Source organism: Bos indicus, chromosome 13, assembly GCF_029378745.1.
Source record: "Bos indicus isolate NIAB-ARS_2022 breed Sahiwal x Tharparkar chromosome 13, NIAB-ARS_B.indTharparkar_mat_pri_1.0, whole genome shotgun sequence".
Lineage (NCBI taxonomy): Eukaryota > Metazoa > Chordata > Mammalia > Artiodactyla > Bovidae > Bos > Bos indicus.
Genome location: NC_091772.1, coordinates 31,339,417 through 31,358,614, shown reverse-complemented (window position 1 = coordinate 31,358,614; position 19,198 = coordinate 31,339,417). Strand labels below are relative to the sequence as shown.

Below are 19,198 nucleotides of genomic sequence, written 5' to 3'. Positions count from 1 at the left end.
TCCAGCATATTGGTTTCTCCTTTTATGTACAGTGTTTTGATAACAAGGCTAAGAACTCTTTACTTATCCTGAGGTCTCAAATATTTTCTACTTTGATTTCCTCTAAAAGTTTTATGGTTTTACATTTTTCACTTATGTTTAGGATCCGTTTTGAACTAATTTTTATTTAAGATCTGAGGTTTAGGTTGGAATTAGTTTTTGCTTCTGAATGTCCAAATTCTCTGTCAGCATTTGTTGATAAGACTGTCTTTCCTCCATTAAATTGCTTTTGCATCTTTGTAAAGAATCACTTGGGCTTCCCAAGTGGCTCAGTGGTAAAGAATCCCATCTGTCAAGCAGGTAGGAGACATAGGTTCAATGCCTGGGTCAGGAAGATTCCTAAGAGAAAAATGGCAGCTCACTCCAGTATTTTTGCCTAGGAAGCCCCATGGACAGAGGAGCCTCATGGGCTGTAGTCCTTGGGGTTGCAAAAGAGTCAGACACGAATTAGCAACTGAACAACAAAGAATCACTTGGACATATTTGTGTGAACTAATTTCTGGTGTTCTCTTCTTTTCCATTAATCCACTTAACTTTCTGTTAACATCATACTATCTGGATGACTGTAGCTGTATAGTAATAGGTGGATTGATCCTTTCTAATTTATTCTTCTTTGTCAAGATTGTTTTAGCAATTCAAGAGCCTGTGCCTTTCAATGTAAATTTTAAAATAAGTGATCCTTTTACTGTCTCATTAGTTTTGCCTTTTCCAGAATGTCATCCAGATGGAATCATACAGTATATAGCCTTTTCAAATTGGCTTCTTTCACTTACTAACATACATAAGTTGTATATTACTATGTCTTTTCATGGCTTGATAGTTCATCTTTTAGCCCTGAATAATGTTCTGTTATCTTGGTGTACTACTGTTATACTATTATCTTGATGATAATAATGTTCTATTATCTTGAGCTTTAAAATAAGCTTTCTTAATGTCAACAGAAAAATCTTGCTGGGGTTTGGATAGGAATTACAATTAAAACTATGAATCATTTTGGGGAATAGTTGACATCTTTGCTAGATTGAGTCTTCCAATCCATAAATACATATGTCCCACCATTTATGTAGATCTTTAATTTTTTTCAACAATTTGTAATTTTCAGCATGTAAATTCTATATATATTTCATCAAGTGTATACCTAAGTATTTTATCTTCTTTAAAACAATTGTGTTTTTAATTTCACTTTCCATATGTTCATTGTTAGTTTATAGAAATGTGATTGACTTTTGTGTATATTGTACTTGTATCATGAATTCTTGCTGAACTCACTTGTTAATTCTAGGAATTTTTATGCAGAGTCCTTGGAATTTTCTGCATCTGCAAATAGGAGCAGTTCTATTTCTTCCTCTGCAGTCTGCATTTTTTTTTCTTGTCTATTATGATACCAAGAGTTTCCAATACTTTGTTGAATATGGTAGTGAGAAAAAGATGTCCTTGTCTTGTCCCTGATCTTAGGAGGAAAGTATATAGTTTTCATCCTTAAGTACCGTGTTAACTATAGGTTTTTTTGCATTGGATTGGCCATAAATTTTGCTCGTATTTTTCCGTAATAGCCTATGGAAAAACCCAAATGAATTGTTGGATCAACCCAATAGATGCTCTTTATCAAGTTGAGAAAACTCCTTTCTATTCCTAGTTTTCTGAGTTTATGTCATGATGTATGTTGGATCTTGTCAGTCCTCTTCCTGCATCAATTGACATGATTATATCACTATGTATTACTTAATAAGGCATTTTAAAAATTTCAAATTGGTGAGACTGATTTTCATGAAGTGCCCTTCATTTTCATGAAGAGACTATTAATGCATACATAAAGTGTTTTCAGTAATACCAAACTAATGCAAAATAAATTAAAAGTTAATGATATCCTTTTCCTTACCTTAAATTCTCTATGCATTGCATGGCTCTTTTTCTTGTGACTATAGCTCATGATTAACCACTGAAATTATGTTTCTGTTAGTATTTTAGCTTAATGTGTCCCAAATATCACAGGACTAAGTACATATTCTATGTTAAACTAGACTGAGTCTCAAAATGAGATGTTTAAGGTAAGTCAATCTGAGTGAAATTACTAAAAACAAACAAAAAGCCTAACTCAGGATACAGAAACCATTTAGAATTTAGATTTTTTTTTTCTTGCAAACATAAATACGACACTTAAAAGGTGGTGTCTGTTTAAGGTGGCGGTGGTTCAGTTGCTCGGTACTGTCTGACTCTTTGTGACCCCCGGACTGCAGCTTCCCTGTCCTTCACTGTCTCCTAGAATTTGCTCAAACTCATGTCCTTGGTCACTCAATATGCCAGCAAACTTGGAAAACTCAGCAGTGGCCACAGGCTGGAAAAGGTCAGTTTTTATTCCAGTCCCAAGAAAGGCAATGCCAAAGAAAGCTCAAACTACCGCACAATTGCACTCATTTCACAAGCTAGCAAAGTAATGCTCAAAATTCTCCAAGCCAGGCTTCAACAGTATGTGAACCATGAACTTCCAGATGTTCAAGCTGGATTTAGAAAAGGCAGAAGAACCAGAAATCAAATTGTCAACATCCGTTGAATCATCGAAAAAGCAAGAGAGTTCCAGAAAAATATCTATTTCTGCTTTATTGACTATTCCAAAGCCTTTGACTGTGTGGATCACAACAAACTGTGGAAAATTCTTCAAGAGATGGGAATACCAGACCACCTTACCTGCCTCTTGAGAAATCTGTATGCAGGTCAGGAAGCAAAAGTTAGAACTGGACATGGAACAACAGACTGGTTCCAAATTAGGAAAGGAGTATATCAAGGCTGTATACTGCCACCCTGCTTATTTAACTTATATGCAGAGTACATCAAGAGAAACACTGGGCTGGAAGAAGCACAAGCTGGAATCAAGATTGCCAGGAGAAATATCAATAACCTCAGATATGCAGATGACACCACCCTTATGGCAGAAAGTGAAGAAGAACTAAAGAGCCTCTTGATGAAAATGAAAGAGGGGAGTGAAAATGTTGGCTTAAACTCAACATTCAGAAAACGAAGATCATGGCATCTGGTCCCATCACTTCATGGCAAATAGATGGGGAAACAATGGAAACAGTGAGAGACTTCATTTTTGGGGCTCCAAAATCACTACAGATGGTGACTGCAGCCATGAAATTAAAAGATGCTTGCTCCTTGGAAGGAAAGTTATGACCAACCTAGACAGTATATTAAAAAGCAGAGACATTACTTTGCCAACAAAGTTTCATCTAGTCAAAGCTATGGTTTTTCCAGTACTCATGCATGGATGTGAGAGTTGGACTAAAGAAAGCTGAGCACTGAAGAATTGATGCTTTTGAACTATGGTGTTGGAGAAGACTCTTGAGAGTCCCTTGGACTGCAAGGAGGTCAAACCAGTCCATCTTAAAGGAAATGAATCCTGAATATTTATTGGAAGGGCTGATGCTGAAGCTGAAACTCCAATACTTTGGCCACCTGATGCAAAGAACTGACTCATTTGAAAAGACCCTGATGCTGGGAAAGATTGAAGGTAGGAGGAGAAGGGGACGTCAGAGGATGAGATGGTTGGATAGCATCACCGACTCAATGGACATGAGTTTGAGTAAACTCTTGGAGTTGGTGATGGACAGGAGGCCTGGCGTGCTGCAGTCCATGGGGTCACAAAGAGTTGGACACGACTAAGTGACTGAATTGTCCTTGTAGTTGATGATGTTTAGGGTTAGGGAGTAGAATGAAGTGAAGTGAAGTGAAGTGGTGAAGTGAAAGCTGCTCAGTCGTGTCTGACTCTTCGCAACCCCATGGACTATACAGTCCTTGGAATTCACCATACAAGAATACTGGAGTTGGTAACCTTTCCCTTCTCCATGGGATCTTCCTGACCCAGGAATTGAACCCAGGTCTCCTGCATTGCAGGTGAATTCTTTACCAACTGAGCTATCAGGGAAGCCCAGGGAGTAGAATAACAGCTCCAGTTTACTTTTAGTGAAAAAGGCAAGACATGTTCATATGAAGCTTAGTTGAACTTTTTAAATGAATTCACTGCTATAGGGCACTTATACACTGCAGCCTTGAAAATCATAGTAAGATATACTCAAAGACAGGATTATGGAACTCCCATTTCCCTAAGGCACCAGCTTTAAATGCGTTTGTGTTCTGTTTCCTGTGCTTATGTTCTGCTCCCTTCAAATACACGCTGGGGAACAGGAAAATGCCTGAAGTCAGGCTGATCCTTATCTGAAAGTCCAGCTGGCCCACGACTATCTGTCCAAGTAGCGGTTGTCCAGAGATGGATGGAGATCCTATCCAGAAGACCTCTATAAAATGTCAGCCTCCTCCAATGTCAGCTGCAGAAATGTCAGTTCTCAAGATAATTGTTTAGAAATGTATCTGCCTCCACTGAAGCCTTCCAGATGTTTTCTCTTAGATAAGATAGCTATTTCTTATCATCAGATTTATTCTGGCTTGAACTTCACTCTGAAGTTTCATAATTGGAGGGAGACAATTGAGGATTCAGTTACTGATTTTTAATTAAGTAGATCTGGACCCAGATCGCAATGCTTTCTGTGAGTTTGTATTTCCAATATTTCTTTAGCCAAACATTGTGCTTAGTCATTCAGTCATGTCTGACTCTTTGCAAACCCGTGGACTGTAGCCCACCAGGCTCCTCTGTCCATGTGATTCTCCAGGCAAGAATACTGGAGTGGGTAGCCTATCCCTCCTCCAGGGGATCTTCCCAACCCAGGAATCAAACCAGGGTCTCCCGCGTTGCAAGCAGATTCTTTACCAGCTGAGCTACCAGGGAAGCCCAACCAACATTTGCTTTCTCTTAAGACAGAGCTCTTTTGTAGGAAGTGTTTCTTCTTTGGTTAGGAGATTAGAGTGACATTTGTTCTCTGGCACAGAGTGGGTCTTCCAGAGTGCTTCTGACACAACTTGACTGACGAGGAAGTTGCTGATGGGTGGGAGCTGGCTGGACAGTAGAAACATGAGTAGTGACAAGAAAGATGGTGAGTTTGTGATGCTAAAGAACATGTCAAGGTTAAAGTCATAAACTAGCTCAAAAAAGGAATTCTAAAATACCAATATAGTAAACAAATATATGACACTATTTCACTGTTACAGAATTCTGCCTTTTTCTTCCCCTGTATCCTACTATTGTTGAAATTCAGAAATAGTTACATGGCAATAGTACTTTTTGGTAAAGAACCCTTCCTTTGATAATATTCGTCTTTATGTTTCCTCAAGACATAGGTTTCCACTTCCATCTTGCCTTAGGAGGGGCAGAAGCACAGAGCAGTTATGCTAGGTTTAAATATCAAAGTGGGGAATCAGAGCAAGTATAACCATTCCATTTCCTATGCCACAAACACTGAAAGATATTTACTCATATCATATTGTGTTTACCTCAATTATTCAACTATTTATTCATATAATATGTTTACTCATACATTGAATTATATAACTCACTCATATAATGTTATATTTACTTCAGTTATTTGACTATTTGGGCCAGGATTATCTGACAATAATTTTAGTTCTCCATTTTCTTTATTCTGTGTGTTCATTTTATGAGTCAATGTACTCTATTATAGTTTGATAACTGGAAAAAGCTATTTTTGTATTGGTCAGTTACTGCCACAATAATGCCGTATAACAGACTATCCAAAATGCAGTGGCTTATACCTGGAATATTAATTTTATTACTTATGGATCGTCAGGCTGGTTTGCCTGCATGTTTCAGGAAGCAAGTTGAGCGTGTTTGGCTCTGTAGTACAGGCTAGGGCTGGGTCTGCTTTCCATGCAAGTCCCCAGGGCATGAGCTCTTGGTGGATCACACAAGCACAAAAGTCCAAGGCAAAGAGCATCAGCACATTTAAATGTGCTCTTCCTACTTCATGGCCGCTGATATTCCATTGTCTCAAGCAAGTCACACAGTCAAATCTAGCATCAAGTGGACAGAAAAATATACTCTTGTCCATTCTAGAGCACTGCAGAGAGACAGACTGAAGAGTTAGGAATCACGCAGTCTCCCACTAAGCCTGTGCCAGTGCACATCAGTGAGCTGTGGATTCTGCTCTGGGATTTCCTGAAGGCAGGGTGTCTCTTTCTTAAGACATTAGTAGCAGTAGTAGCAATAGGAGTAGTCTTGTATCTAATAAGTGTGTATCTTATCCTGTATATATCAACAATAAGTGTGTATAACGGCACTTGCAGTGCTCAGTATAATTGTCATTCTATCCTTATTAACTTAACTAGTAACAATTAATAAGCAAGTGGTGATTAAAACATATAGCTTAAGTTTTTTAAAAAATAGCATTTAGTTGTTGGAGCTGATGTATTAATAGACTAAAGCCCAGCAGTCCAGTTTTCCTGAGTACAGACCTCCAATTCTCACTTCCCCTACTTCCTCCAGCTCAGACCACAGCCATATGCTCAGGTCTGGTTTCGTCTCCTCCAGATGCATTTCTAGATTGGACTTGATGAGAAAGTGCATTCATCCTGACCCTACCACTCCTCTGATCAAAAACCTTTCAAGTGAATCCCTACTAGCTATAGAATAAAGTCTATAGATCAAATTCTATAAATGTAAATCCTTGTCCATTTAACCTTTGGTTACAAACTCTTTCAGCCTGGACTTGCCAATACCAACCTCATTTCTCTATGGTCTTGTCCAGTTTATCCTTTAAGATACAGATCAAATGTCACCTCTTCCTTGAACATTCTAGATCCTCTTGGCCTGAAATAATAGTCTCCCTTTCTTGCAAAATTTACCTCTGCCACTTTTATGGCACCTGTGATTTCTAAATGGTATCATCATTATAGATATATGACATCACTGCTATCGGAATACCATTCATCTTTTCCCATCTCAACACTAAATATAAATACAGGTAACTAATAAGAATCTACTGTGTAGAACAGGGAACTCTACTCAATGCTCTGTAATGGCCTATATGGGAATAGAATCTAAAAAGAGTGGATGTATGTATACGTATGACTGATTCACTTTGCTGTACACCTGAAACTAACACAACATTGTAAACGAACAACACACCAACAAAAATTAAGAAATAATAAATCTATTTCCTTGACTAACAAAACGTTATTTAATAGGTAAATTAATTTCTCAATTCATTAATACCCTTAGTAATTGTTCTTCCGTGTCAGGCTTTTCAATAAGCTTAAGTGATTGCCTTTAGTAACAGTCAGTCCACACTGGAGCAAAAACTGTGCAATCTCCATTTCTTTCTTCACTTTGCAGACCTGTTGCCTAGGAATCCATAGTGGATCAGCTGGTAAAGAATCTGCCTGCAATGTGGGAGACCTGGGTTCAGCCCCTGGGTTGGGAAGACAACATGGAGAAGGGGATGGCTACCCACGCCAGTATTCTGGCCTGGAGAATTCCATGGACTGTATAGTTCATGGGGTCACAAAGAGTCGGACACGACTGAGCGACTTTCACTTCACTTTCATAGGAATAGAGTGATTAGCATTGCTTAGGGTTTCAGAATAATTTTGCTCCAGATGCTGCTTATGGATATATCAGGGACTGGACGTTTGGAAGCATTTCAACGCCAGGAAACACGTGAGAGCGCAAATAATCTGTAGTTGTACTTCACTTAGAAGCTGTGACAGGGTAGCTTGACTTACTAAATAAGGCGCCTATGCTGGAAAACGCCCTGAGCATTTGGTATCTTTTGCATCCCGTGTCGGCAGCCATTGTTTGCCTTTCCTGCCAAGAGCCAAGTCCTGAACCGTAGCGCCCCCTAATGTTGAAAGCAACCCTTTCACGTTTAACATTAACATTAATATTAGTATTAAATGAAATGAGACAGGTAAATAAATGGAAGACCACTGTCAGTGAATTTAACTATGCAACTTGTAATGCTGAGTATTTGTGTAGATTGCAAGCTTTATGAATACTACTTTGAATGCCTATTTCATCTCCATTCCTCCTAGAGCTGTTTTAACCTTAATTCAGTCTCATGTATTCATTTCAAAATTACCAATAAAGTTTTTCTTCCTTTCCAAAGCATCAACTTAGGCTGTGGAGTGGAAAAAACTAAATCCTGTGCTCTGAGGAGTCTGTGCCATATTTTTTTCATAACTAAGCAGTGAGAGTATTCTTATCTCTCTTTTGTATTTTTATTCTGAATTTCAGAGTTTTCATTTCAAAGTATATATTTTTCTCAAAGTTCCTCTTCTTCAGCTTCCCCATATTTTTGGAAAAAGAAGGATTCAAATATAGAGTACAGTTTAATATTAAGTGGAATGGAGTGTTAAATGCCTCTCAGCCTCTTCCTACCAGGCTATTTAAATAAAAGATATCTTGAGAGCCAATTTTCTTGGCATGTGGGGGAAATTCTTCTTAAATTCAGTTTTCAATCTGATAGTGTTCATGAAAGCAGAACATAAAGGTAAAACGTGTTCACAGTTTCCATCAGTTTTGTTATGCAAAATACTTTATTTTGTATAAAATTGGATTTTGCAAGGGTAGAAAAAATTCCGGTAAATCATATCAAGCGTTCTAAAAATGCGTGTAGGACCATATCTGTTTACCCACTTTTCTAGGCAACTAGATGTGAGTTGGTAGAGGCTGACAGATCAGTGATTGAAGAGGAAATAAATAACAAAGAAGCTAAGGCAGGGGGCACCCGCGCTTGCATAAGCTCGATGAAGCCTGCAAACAACCTGATAATGTTCATCAAAGTGTGACAGAAGACAGAAACTATATGATTTTAAAAATCCTCCTCATAAAATTTAAGAGTCACTTTCTTTGCTCTGCATATTGATGTGTCTTTTTTTGTTTTAACACAGGGCCTCAGCAAGGATGTGGTGGTTATCTGACAGGTTCCGACCATTCCTTTGCCTCCCCTGATTCTGATTCCAGTGGGAGGTATGACAAGGGTTTAAACTGTGTGTGGTTCATCACTGCCCCCGTGAACAAAGTCATCAAACTCACCTTCCATACATTTGCTCTGGAGGCAGCAACTACTTTGCGAAGATGCATTTATGATTATGTCAAGGTAAAGCTATTGTGTTCTTTAACAAGAGTCTTCTAATCCGACTTTTTCATGATGTATTCCAGTTTATACCACACATAAAGTCCTGAAAGTTGTGAGTACTATTAATTGTTTAAATGACCTGTTCTTCGATGATTAAAGCAGCAGTCTCCAACCTTTTTGGCACCAGGGATGGGTTTCGTGGAAGACAGTTTTTCCATGGATGAGGGCAGTGGAAGATGGTTTCAGGATGATTCAAGTGCATTATATTTATTATACTAAAGCATCTGCCTGCAGTGTGGGAGACCTGGGTTCAATCCCTGGGTTGGAAAGATCCCCTGGAGAAGGAAATGGCAACCCACTCCAGTATTCTTGCCTGGAAAATTCCATGGACAGAGGAGCCTAGTAAGCTACAGTCCATGGGGTCACAAAGAGTTGGACACGACTGAGTGACTTCACTTTCTTTCTTATTTCTGTTTTGTGGCAATCTCAGGATATTCTGCCTTGACTTTTGGGCTTAGGGTTCATGCTCCTATGAGAATCAAATCCTGCAGCCAATCTGATCAGAGGCGGAGCTCAGGTGGTGATGCGAGCCATGGGAAGCAGGTGTAAATAGAGATGAAGCTTCACTGACTTGCTCACTGCTCACCTCCTGCTATGTGGCCTGGTTCCTAACAGGCCATGGACCAGTACCGGTCCATGGCCTAAGGGCTGGGGGTCCTCTGATGTAATGAATGATACTGCAACTGTCCTATCTTCACATCAAAATAATCTCTGACAGGAATGAGTCAAAAATTTTGTGTAGCTTCTAACATTAGCTTTAAGATTCACTGTTCCTCCAAGCCTTGTCAAGAGATAATTTACTGTACGATGGGTCCTCTGGAAAGACATTATCAAAGGATCTTAGGCAAAATCTAAAATAAATGACAATGTCTATATGCAAATCATCACTCCTTCCTTCATCTATTTTTAAAGTTTGGATATTTACTTATTTAATATATTACTTTTAGATGTGAAAAATATCTTACTTCTGAAGTCCCATTAGAAGTAAATCAAGAAACTTTTTAATATTTAAATGACTCTTTAATATTAAATCATTGTATTTATCAGGCTATATGCATTTAGATTAAAAGCGCTAAGCAGCATCAATCAATATACTCCACTACACTGTTGGGGGTAAACAGCAGGCACTATTTTTGTTCAGGAGGAGCTTAAAGTTGGTTGCACAGTTAAAGGATGATACATGCGAATCAACACCAGGTAGTTCAGGAGAGTTGATATTCAAGTACACTGGGCATAGGCTGGAAGCCATGAGCAAGTTTAAAAGGGAGGATGGTTCATGATGATTTGGTGGGAACAAGAAAGATACATAGAATGAAGAGAACCTTTGTTCAAGTTGGGACTGAGGGCATTCTAGGTGAGGCAGAAAAGGCATTGAAGTTGAATGAGTGAAGAGGTTGACTTTATCAGGGCAGATTATTGTTAAAGCAGAGCAAAAAATAAGACTGGATAGGTGGAGAAATACCCAGATTATAAAGGATCTAGAACATCAAGCTAGTGCATTTAGATTTTATGTAGTTGGAAATAAGAAGTGATTGCACGTTTTCCAATGAGTCATAAGATGAGAACAGTATTTAAGAAAGATGACTCAGCATTCTGAGTGGATGGTCCGGGGAGAGGCTGGAGTTAGGAGCCCAGGAAGAAATTACCTTTAAGTGAGGAGGGTGCAGAGATGGTGCTGATGACAAGCTGGATGTGAGAGAAACTTAAGTTCAAAAATCATCTTAAATTTTGCAGAAATTGGTTTTAAAAGAAAGGGGAGAAAAGTCATAGACAAAATACACATTTGAGCACTTAATTATAAGAAAGAAAGAAAAGTCGCTTAGTCATGTCTTATTCTTGGCAACCCCATGGATTGTAGCCTACCAGGCTCCTCCATCCATGGGATTTTCCAGGCAAGAGTACTGGAGTGGGTTGCCGTTTCCTTCTCCAGGGGATCTTCCCGACCCAGGGATCGAACCCTGGTGTCCCACGTGGTAAGCAGACGCTTTACTGTCTGAACTACCAGGGCACTTAATTATAGACAGTCTTATATTTTCACTGTGAAAAGCACCATGCCCAGAAGACCAAAAGAATGTCAGTACTCTTAGGAGGAGGCCACGGTTTTGCAGGAATCAGTTTAATTTGGATGATGGCAGGGCCGACAAGTGAAATTGACCAGGGGAGAATGCCAGAGCTCCAGCAAGGGGGCAGTGGCATAAATAGAGAGAAGGCAGCAAAGAGAGTTTCTTAAGTCAGGAGAGATGCTTCTTTGAGAGAGACAGCATGGCACTGAACAGCCAGGCTCCTGCTCAACTCCAGGAAAGGTCCAGGGTGAGACAGCTGGAAAGGACAGAAGAATCAGGAAGAGAAACAGACAAGTCACAGAAAAATCTACCAACCAGGAATAATGCAGTTATCACTGAAGTCAAGGGAGAAAAGTCTTTTACCAAGGATGGATGGTCAGTACTATTAAATTGTAAATTAGAGGCCAGGAAAGGTTAAGATAAAGAAAAACTCATTAGACTGGATGACAACCATTTAAATAAAGTATTGGGACAGAAGCCAGATCAGAAGGAATTCATGAAAGACTACAGATAACAAGAAATGTCAGATCAGGGTGAATTCTTCTTGTCTGGAATGAGACCAGAGTGGCCAGAGCAGCAATGAGCTGCTCAAGGCTGTTCAAGGCTGTTTGAGTGCTAATTTTATCAGAGGATAAATACATTTTCAGGGCAGGTAATATGGACTCAAACCCAACTTTGCCACCTGACAAATTTCCTAATGTCCCTGATTCTCATCACTCCATCTATTGAAAAATGAACAAACAAAATCACACAATTGTACCTGTCTTGCAAGACTATTTTGAGGATAAAGATAAGGTATGTTAGAGCATTTAGCACTGTGCCTGTCATATAATTTGTAAATAAATTTATTTCTTTTTTCCTCACTTTGGGTAACTCTACATGGTCACGAAGTCTGTAGAATCTCCTTTTCTTAAAATATTATGAATAATTGATTTACATATACATTATTATGAATGTAAATACAAGGGGGATGTTTAGAATGTGGTTGTGCCAGGAGGAGGCTGACTGGATTTATTCTCAAGCTATGTTTCTATGTGTGATTTGATAATACAATTAAAAGAACTCTTGGAAGCTCCCTGACAGTCCAGTGGTTAGGACTCTGCTCTCACTGCTGAGGGCCCAGGTTCAGTCCCTGGTTGGAGAACTAACTAAGATCCCACAGGCTGTATGGGGTGGCAAAAAATTGTTTTTAAATTAAAAGAACTATTAATTTTATAGATGTTTTCAAGCTATTTAGGACAGACATAACAATATTGAAAACAAGGAGCTATTCTCTGGCTTCAATATAAAATGCCCTTTCTTTTTTAAAAGAAATTCTGTTCAGATCTACTTTTGTTTTTCTTTTTGGGAAAGCAGTTTCCCTCAATTGGCACCATTTCCAGCTTATATGAATCTGGCAGATCACAGGACAGTTCTTGGAATGTGAGGCCTGGAGGTACCTTTATTAAAGAGATTCACTATGATAAATAGGACACTGGGCTCATTTTTGACTGTTTCTTAGAGATTCTAATCAAATCACTTTTTAGAAAAGTTAATTTAATTCTGTAGGTAGATATTTAAGTGAAAACATGCCAAATCCTTTATTCATTTGTAATTATATCATTATTGTTTTGAAAGGGTTGACTTGGAAAGTTATTAACATAACTGCAGTAGGGGACTTCCCGACAGTCCAGTGGTTAGGAATTTGGGCTTTCACCACCACCGAGGGCCTGGGTCATGGAACTAAGATCCTGCAAGCCACCCAGTATGGCTAAGAAAAACAACTACAACAGTAGTACCAACAAAAAGATAACCGCAATAAGTAGAGAATTATGTATTTCACTGAGTGGTTGCTGTTGAAATTGACATCACATCCATTCCCTGAAGAGTCACATGGCATGATTATGTGTTGGGCATTGTGCCTGGCACTTGAGGTATGAGAATCAAAGATAAGCTTCAATCATGGAGCTGTAAGTGGATGAGACGGATAACATGGCAAAGCCAATACATGTGATAAACACAGAAAAATAGAGCAAAACACCAAAGTATGAGTGCTGTCACTCCAGGGTTCAGAAAGACATTCTAGATGGGATGGCTGAGCTGAATTTCAGATAAACAGCACAAAAGCAAGCTTCCAGTGGGTGATTGGTTACCACAGAGAAGTGGGTGAAGAGGGGAAGCAAGCTGCATGGTGTATACCCCGCTTCTGAACACCAGCCTATTCATCAGTTAAGTCATTCCTTTGTGGAGACCAGTGAGTCAAACAGCAAAGAGTACTCAGTTTTGTGACCATAACTGACATTCCTTTGCTAGGAAACATGAAACAGGAAAAGGAGGGGCTTCTTTCTAACACTGCCCAGCTTCTTCTCAATGCAGTCAGTGCCCCTTGGAATAACCAGTATTGTCTAATGATCCTTTGACCATCTGAAAGCTCATCTGTGCCATAGCCTAGCCACATATAATTTCAATTTACAATTATGCTAAAGGCTTTGAAAAGGAGAAATAAAAGGAAAATCCATAAAATAGTGTGTATATCAACATGTAAATGCTCTGATGTGACTATGCTAAGTCACTTGATTAAGTACTAAAATCCTGGAATCATGACAAATGCATACATAGAAATGTGGACTGGTATGAGTACATAGGCTCTATTTGCAACTTAAAAGATAATGGCAGTACCCATCCACAATATGAATTTCCAAAATTCAAATCAAATAGTTCCAGATAAAACAAACTATAGTCTTCCCTCAACTTATATAATAATTGCCTTCTTGGAAATTTGGTTCTTACTAAAGTAGTGCAAAATATTTTTGTGTTTATATACAGAATGAGCTTAGGTTCTGGGACCAAATGATTTTAAACAGTTTTCTTACACACGTGTCTGGCAGGACATTCATAGGTATGTGGGATATATTGCATATCTGTCCTGTGAATTTTGTTGGAATTCTGCAGTGTGGCTTCTAAACACTAAGTACCAGTTTCAGCCTCAGACTACTATGATGAGCCAAGAACACCACACTTTTGCAAAACACTTCCTAGATGATACCGTTCTCACGGAAAACCTTTGTCTTAACCCACTAGGCTCAACCATCAGTCTGTGATCAGCCATGGGAGGAGGGGGCTGTCCAGTTTTGGGGAGAAGGTCAGTAATTGGGCATCAGGTCTTCATCCTTATAAGATAGCACCTACTATCCATTTACTCATTCAATGAATGTTAATTTGAGTACTTACTATATTCCCAACACCGCCATAAGCACTGGAAAAGAGCCTGAAATTACATAATAATCATATTAATAATATTATTGATTTTATATAACAATACTACTTTTGTTGTTATATTAAAAACTCCTGCATTTAGAGCTGATTCTCTTCATTGCTCCTTTGCAAGCTCTTCTAGAACTTGGACCAAGCTCTAGAACCAGGGCACAGAGCACCAAGCCTGGCACATAGCACCGAGAATAAAAACGCTTGCTGGTATGAACATGATTTTATACAGGCAGCGATGGTTATAATAAAAACCTAGAACCACTAGGACCAAGATAACATTTTCCCCAAAAGATTCTATAAAGTATCCAAGTTCAACCCCAAACCTAAAAATTTACTCTCATTCTCATTCCAAATTATACCTAGGCCTGTTGTCCAGCAGACTCTGTCAGACGTTTCACAGTAAGATCAAAGAATTCATGAAGATACTCTGAGATGCTACATAGTCTTCAAATAAGACTATTAAAATTCTCTTGTTATCACATTCCCAGGAAAATGTTCAAAGATAAAGTCCTAAGGAAACTGATGTCTAAAATTATGAAAGAGAAAATGAAAGTGTTAATTGTTCAGTTCAATGTGTCCAACTTTTTGGGACCCCATGGACTGTAGCCCACCAGGCTCCTCTGTCCATGGAATTCTCCAGGCAAGAATACCGGAGTGGGTTGCCATTCCCTTCTCCAGGGGATCTTCTTGACCCAAGGATCACCAGGGAAAATTACGGAGTTAAATTTAAAAAGAATTAAAGCCCAATATCAAAACCTCTTGCCCTCATGCATTAAAAATTCATGTAAGTTAAAATTCCCAAATTTCCTTTCCTACTTTCTTTAGCTGCTCCAATCAGGGAGGATCTGGCAGTAGCTATCATCAGAAGTTATCTTCCACCAAATTATTTCTGCAGTTCCTTCAGGGTCTTAAATAGATTCTAACCTGCACCACTGTTAAAGAGGTTTAAAAGCTGAGAAAACATGGAATTCCTCTCAGCACTTTTCTCCATTCACAAGACTTAGAACTTAATTCAAGCTCCAGGTCTAGGCGGTATGGCAGTGACGTGTGCTCCCAGAATGCACCACGCAGCTGCTGGTGATGGTGTGGGGCCTCAGGGCGGTCCTCAGGACGCCATTGCTGACCTCGTCCGAGTAAGAGGCCCCGCCTGCAGCGCTGCACGGTGCACTTCCTGCAAGCCTCTACAGAGCCGCCCTGCCAAGTTTACGGTGGAGACGTGGCGTCGTCAGGGAAAAAACCCTGGCCTGGCCTACACAGGAGTCCAGAGCCTCTATCATCTGTCCTATTTCAGCTCCATTAGGAGAAATCTTACTGTGGCAGTGAGTGAAGTAATGCGAACACCAGCTTGAGGCTGGGCATGGTTATACAGTAAATCCTTTACATGCTGCTGCTGCTGCTAAGTCGCCTCAGTCGTGTCCAACTCTGTGCGACCCCAGAGACGGCAGCCCATAAGGCTCCCTCGTCCCTGGGATCTCCAGGCAAGAACACTGGAGTGGGTTGCCATTTCCTTCTCCGATGCATGAAAGTGAAAATTGAAAGTGAAGTTGTTCAGTCTTATCCGACTCTTAGCGACCCCATTGACTGCAGCCCACCAGGCTCCTCCATCTATGGGATTTTCCAGGCAAGAGTACTAGAGTGGGGTGCCATTGCCTTCTTTGAAGTCCTGTACATATGAACCTTCAAATTGTGAGCTTTCAAAGATGAGACTGTGTGTGCCAGCCCCTGTATGCCAGCTGTTATACTATATAAACCTCATACAGTACCAAACTATATAGCTGCTTGTGTTAATTGGGTACCTAGGCAAACTTTGTTGGACTTAACGAACAAATTGGACATAACAGACGCACTCTTGGAATGGAACTCATTTGTATGTTGGGGACTTACTGTAATTTCTTTCCATCACTTCGCCCACTTATCCATTTAAAACCCAAATCAGATCTTACAACTCCTGTAGGAGATACAAGGCCCTTCTCATGAAGCATATGAAGCATCGGCCTTGTCCCAGTGAACTCCCTGGCCCCACACCTGTTCTCTCACCTCAGGCCGGTGGGCCACAGGGCAGGGAGGTGTTCAAACAGGGCAGGCCTTCTGTCCTTCTGTGGCCTTCCACACCTGGATGCATCTGCCCAGGGTACCCTTCCTGTTGTCTCGGTCTGGAAGGCCTCTACTCACAGTTGAGGCGTCTGTATGGGGTCTGTCCTGACTCAATCGTATGAGTTCCCCTCATACACTGAACTCTTCTGCTATAGCACTCTTTTTTCTCTATTTTATGTATAATTCACACACACATATATTTAATTTATGAACCTCTTCTCATTAATCTCTGAGTCAAATTAGTGTCTTAAAGGTATGGGAAGTGCTTATGCATCCTTGTATAGACAGGACCTAGCTCAGAGGCCTGATACACAGCACCAAGAATAAAAATGCTTGTTGATATGAACATGATTTTATACAGGCAGCGATGGTTATAATAAAAACCTAACTTGTTTACCAGAACAAGTACACCGCCTAAAACTTGGCAAATCTGCTCTTCTGTAAAATGAGGGGATTAGATAACTCAGCCCCTCAGTCTCTTTCGGCTTTAAAATCTTACTAAAATTTTATTAAAATCATGTTCAAGGAGAGACACAGTGCCATCTAGTGGGAAATTTATTTTTGTGTTTATTTTGACAAGACTGTTTTTAACCATTTCTGTTTGATGTATTCCCAGCATTTTAAAATAATGTCAGGGATCATGGCGATGCTGAGGCTTAACAACACACCATGGTTCTGTTCTCAGTTCCATGTTTGGATCCACACAGATATGTGTTTTAGCAGTGCAATAGGGATTGCTCAGATGGAGAACACTTTGTCTTCTAGTGACGTGTTTGAGAAAATACAAGCACTCACTATTTCAACACATGCTGAAGGGCATTTGCTGAAGGCGCCTTTGCCTGGGGGTTGTACTGGGTGCTGGTGACATACAGGGAATAGTCAGAGGTCCCCTCGCCCACCCACAGGTTTATATGCTTTATGGGGGAGAGACCAGAAGAAGTAAATAAGCAATAAACAAGGTAGGTCTTGGTTATAGTTAGAGAAGAGAACAGGAAGATACTGGGGGAGTGCCCACTAGGTAGAGTTGGGCTCTGAGGGGGTGGCATCTGAGCGGAGACCCTATGATGAGGAGTGGGCCATCCAAGGGCTGAGGAGAGACCTCCTGGCAAGAGGAGCAGCTCAGAGAGATTTGCCAGGGGATGGAGGAGTTACAGGGAGACCTGGGTTCAATTCCTGGGTTGGGAGATCCCTGGACTCCAATATTCCTGCCTGGAGAATCCCCATGGACAGAGGAGCCTGGGGGGCTACAGTCCTCCATAGGGTCACAAGGAGTCGGACACGACTGAATGACTAAGCACAGCACACCTCAGAGGAGTGGGCAAGTGTGAAGAGCAGCCCAGGCCAGACAAGAGCAGGCTTGCAGACCATGCTAAAGAGGGTGAGTATAACTGAAGATGCAGTGAGATCCCCAGGGACATTGCAGGCCAAGCAGGATCTTTGCCTGTTCTAAGCTTACAGATGTTCAGGCGGCTTGGGGGAGAATGCTCTGTGGAATCAGGGCTATGAGAAATGTTACAACAGCGTAGGTGAGAGGGACCACTGTGGGGACACCGGAGATGGAGCCCTTGGGACAGAGGATGAAGGTGGAGCAGAATCGATGGCGGTTCAGAAGGAGGCACGGCAGTCGAGGATGGCTGAGGTGCTAGGCTTGAGCCATCAACTGACGCAAAGATGACTTGGGGGTGCTTCCCTGTGGTCCAGGGGTTAAGACTTCACCCTCCAATGCAGGAGGTGCAGGTTAGATCCCTGGTGGGGAAACTAAGATCTCACATGGGGAGGGGAGTGGTCAGGGAAGTCTACTGAGTCAGTGATGTTTGAGTCAAGACCTAAAAGAACAGAGGGGAATGAAACCACGTGAATAAACAGGAGAACATTCCAGGCAAAAGAAACAGCAGATACAACAGCGAGGATGCCGGAGCACCTGTTTCACTCCAGGAGCAGAGCAAACAAAGTGGAGGCCATTAAGAGTTCAGCTGGGGAAGTCCAGGAGTAGGAGTGGGAGCAGGTTCTATCAGGCCTCGGAGGCCCTAGTCATGGCTTTGAGTGGGTGGGGAGGGCTTAGGAGAGTTCTTAGCGGAGCAGCAACCTGGTCTGACTAACACTTAAACTGTATCCTCTGGCTGGTGTGTTGAGAACGGACTGTAGAGGGTCAAGAGTAGGACCGGGGGCATCCGTGGGAAGATGTGATGAGAATCAGGCAAGAGGTCGTGATGGCTTGGACCTGCGCTGTTAGGGAGGACAGAGGTGAAGGTGGTGATGGGTTTGTGGCTCTAATGACACATTATTTTTTAAATCAAATATGACTTTCCCAATGAGAAAAAAATTTTAGGCCATTATACTAGAATTTTACTGAAAATCATTATAGCGTAATTGATTCGATAACAATTCAGTTCCTAAATTAAAACCAGCATTAAGAACATTAGTGTAAGATTCTTAACTATGACCTCTTGTAACTTCATGCGCATTTTAGTGTAAAATATGCAACTTCTTTGTGACTAATGGATAACTAATGAGCTGTTTTTCTTTTCAGTTATATGATGGGGATAGTGAAAATGCCAACTTGGCTGGAACATTCTGTGGTTCCACCGTACCTGCCCCCTTTATCTCTTCTGGAAACTTCCTTACAGTTCAATTTGTCAGTGACTTGAGTTTAGAAAGAGAAGGATTTAATGCTACATATACCATCATGGACAGTGAGTAAACTGAGACATT

The 19,198-nt window shown here is 40.6% G+C and overlaps 1 protein-coding gene across 2 annotated transcripts in view; it reads left to right on the top strand.

Moving 5' to 3' along the window:
• Nucleotides 1-19,198, top strand: part of CUBN (cubilin) — a 290,799-nt gene that overhangs the window by 257,478 nt on the left and 14,123 nt on the right. For both annotated transcript variants that reach the window (XM_070800876.1, XM_070800875.1), the window contains 2 exons: nucleotides 8,836-9,044; nucleotides 19,017-19,179. In XM_070800876.1, the coding sequence (XP_070656977.1) occupies nucleotides 8,836-9,044; nucleotides 19,017-19,179 (372 nt within the window). The remainder of the gene's footprint in view (nucleotides 1-8,835; nucleotides 9,045-19,016; nucleotides 19,180-19,198) is intronic.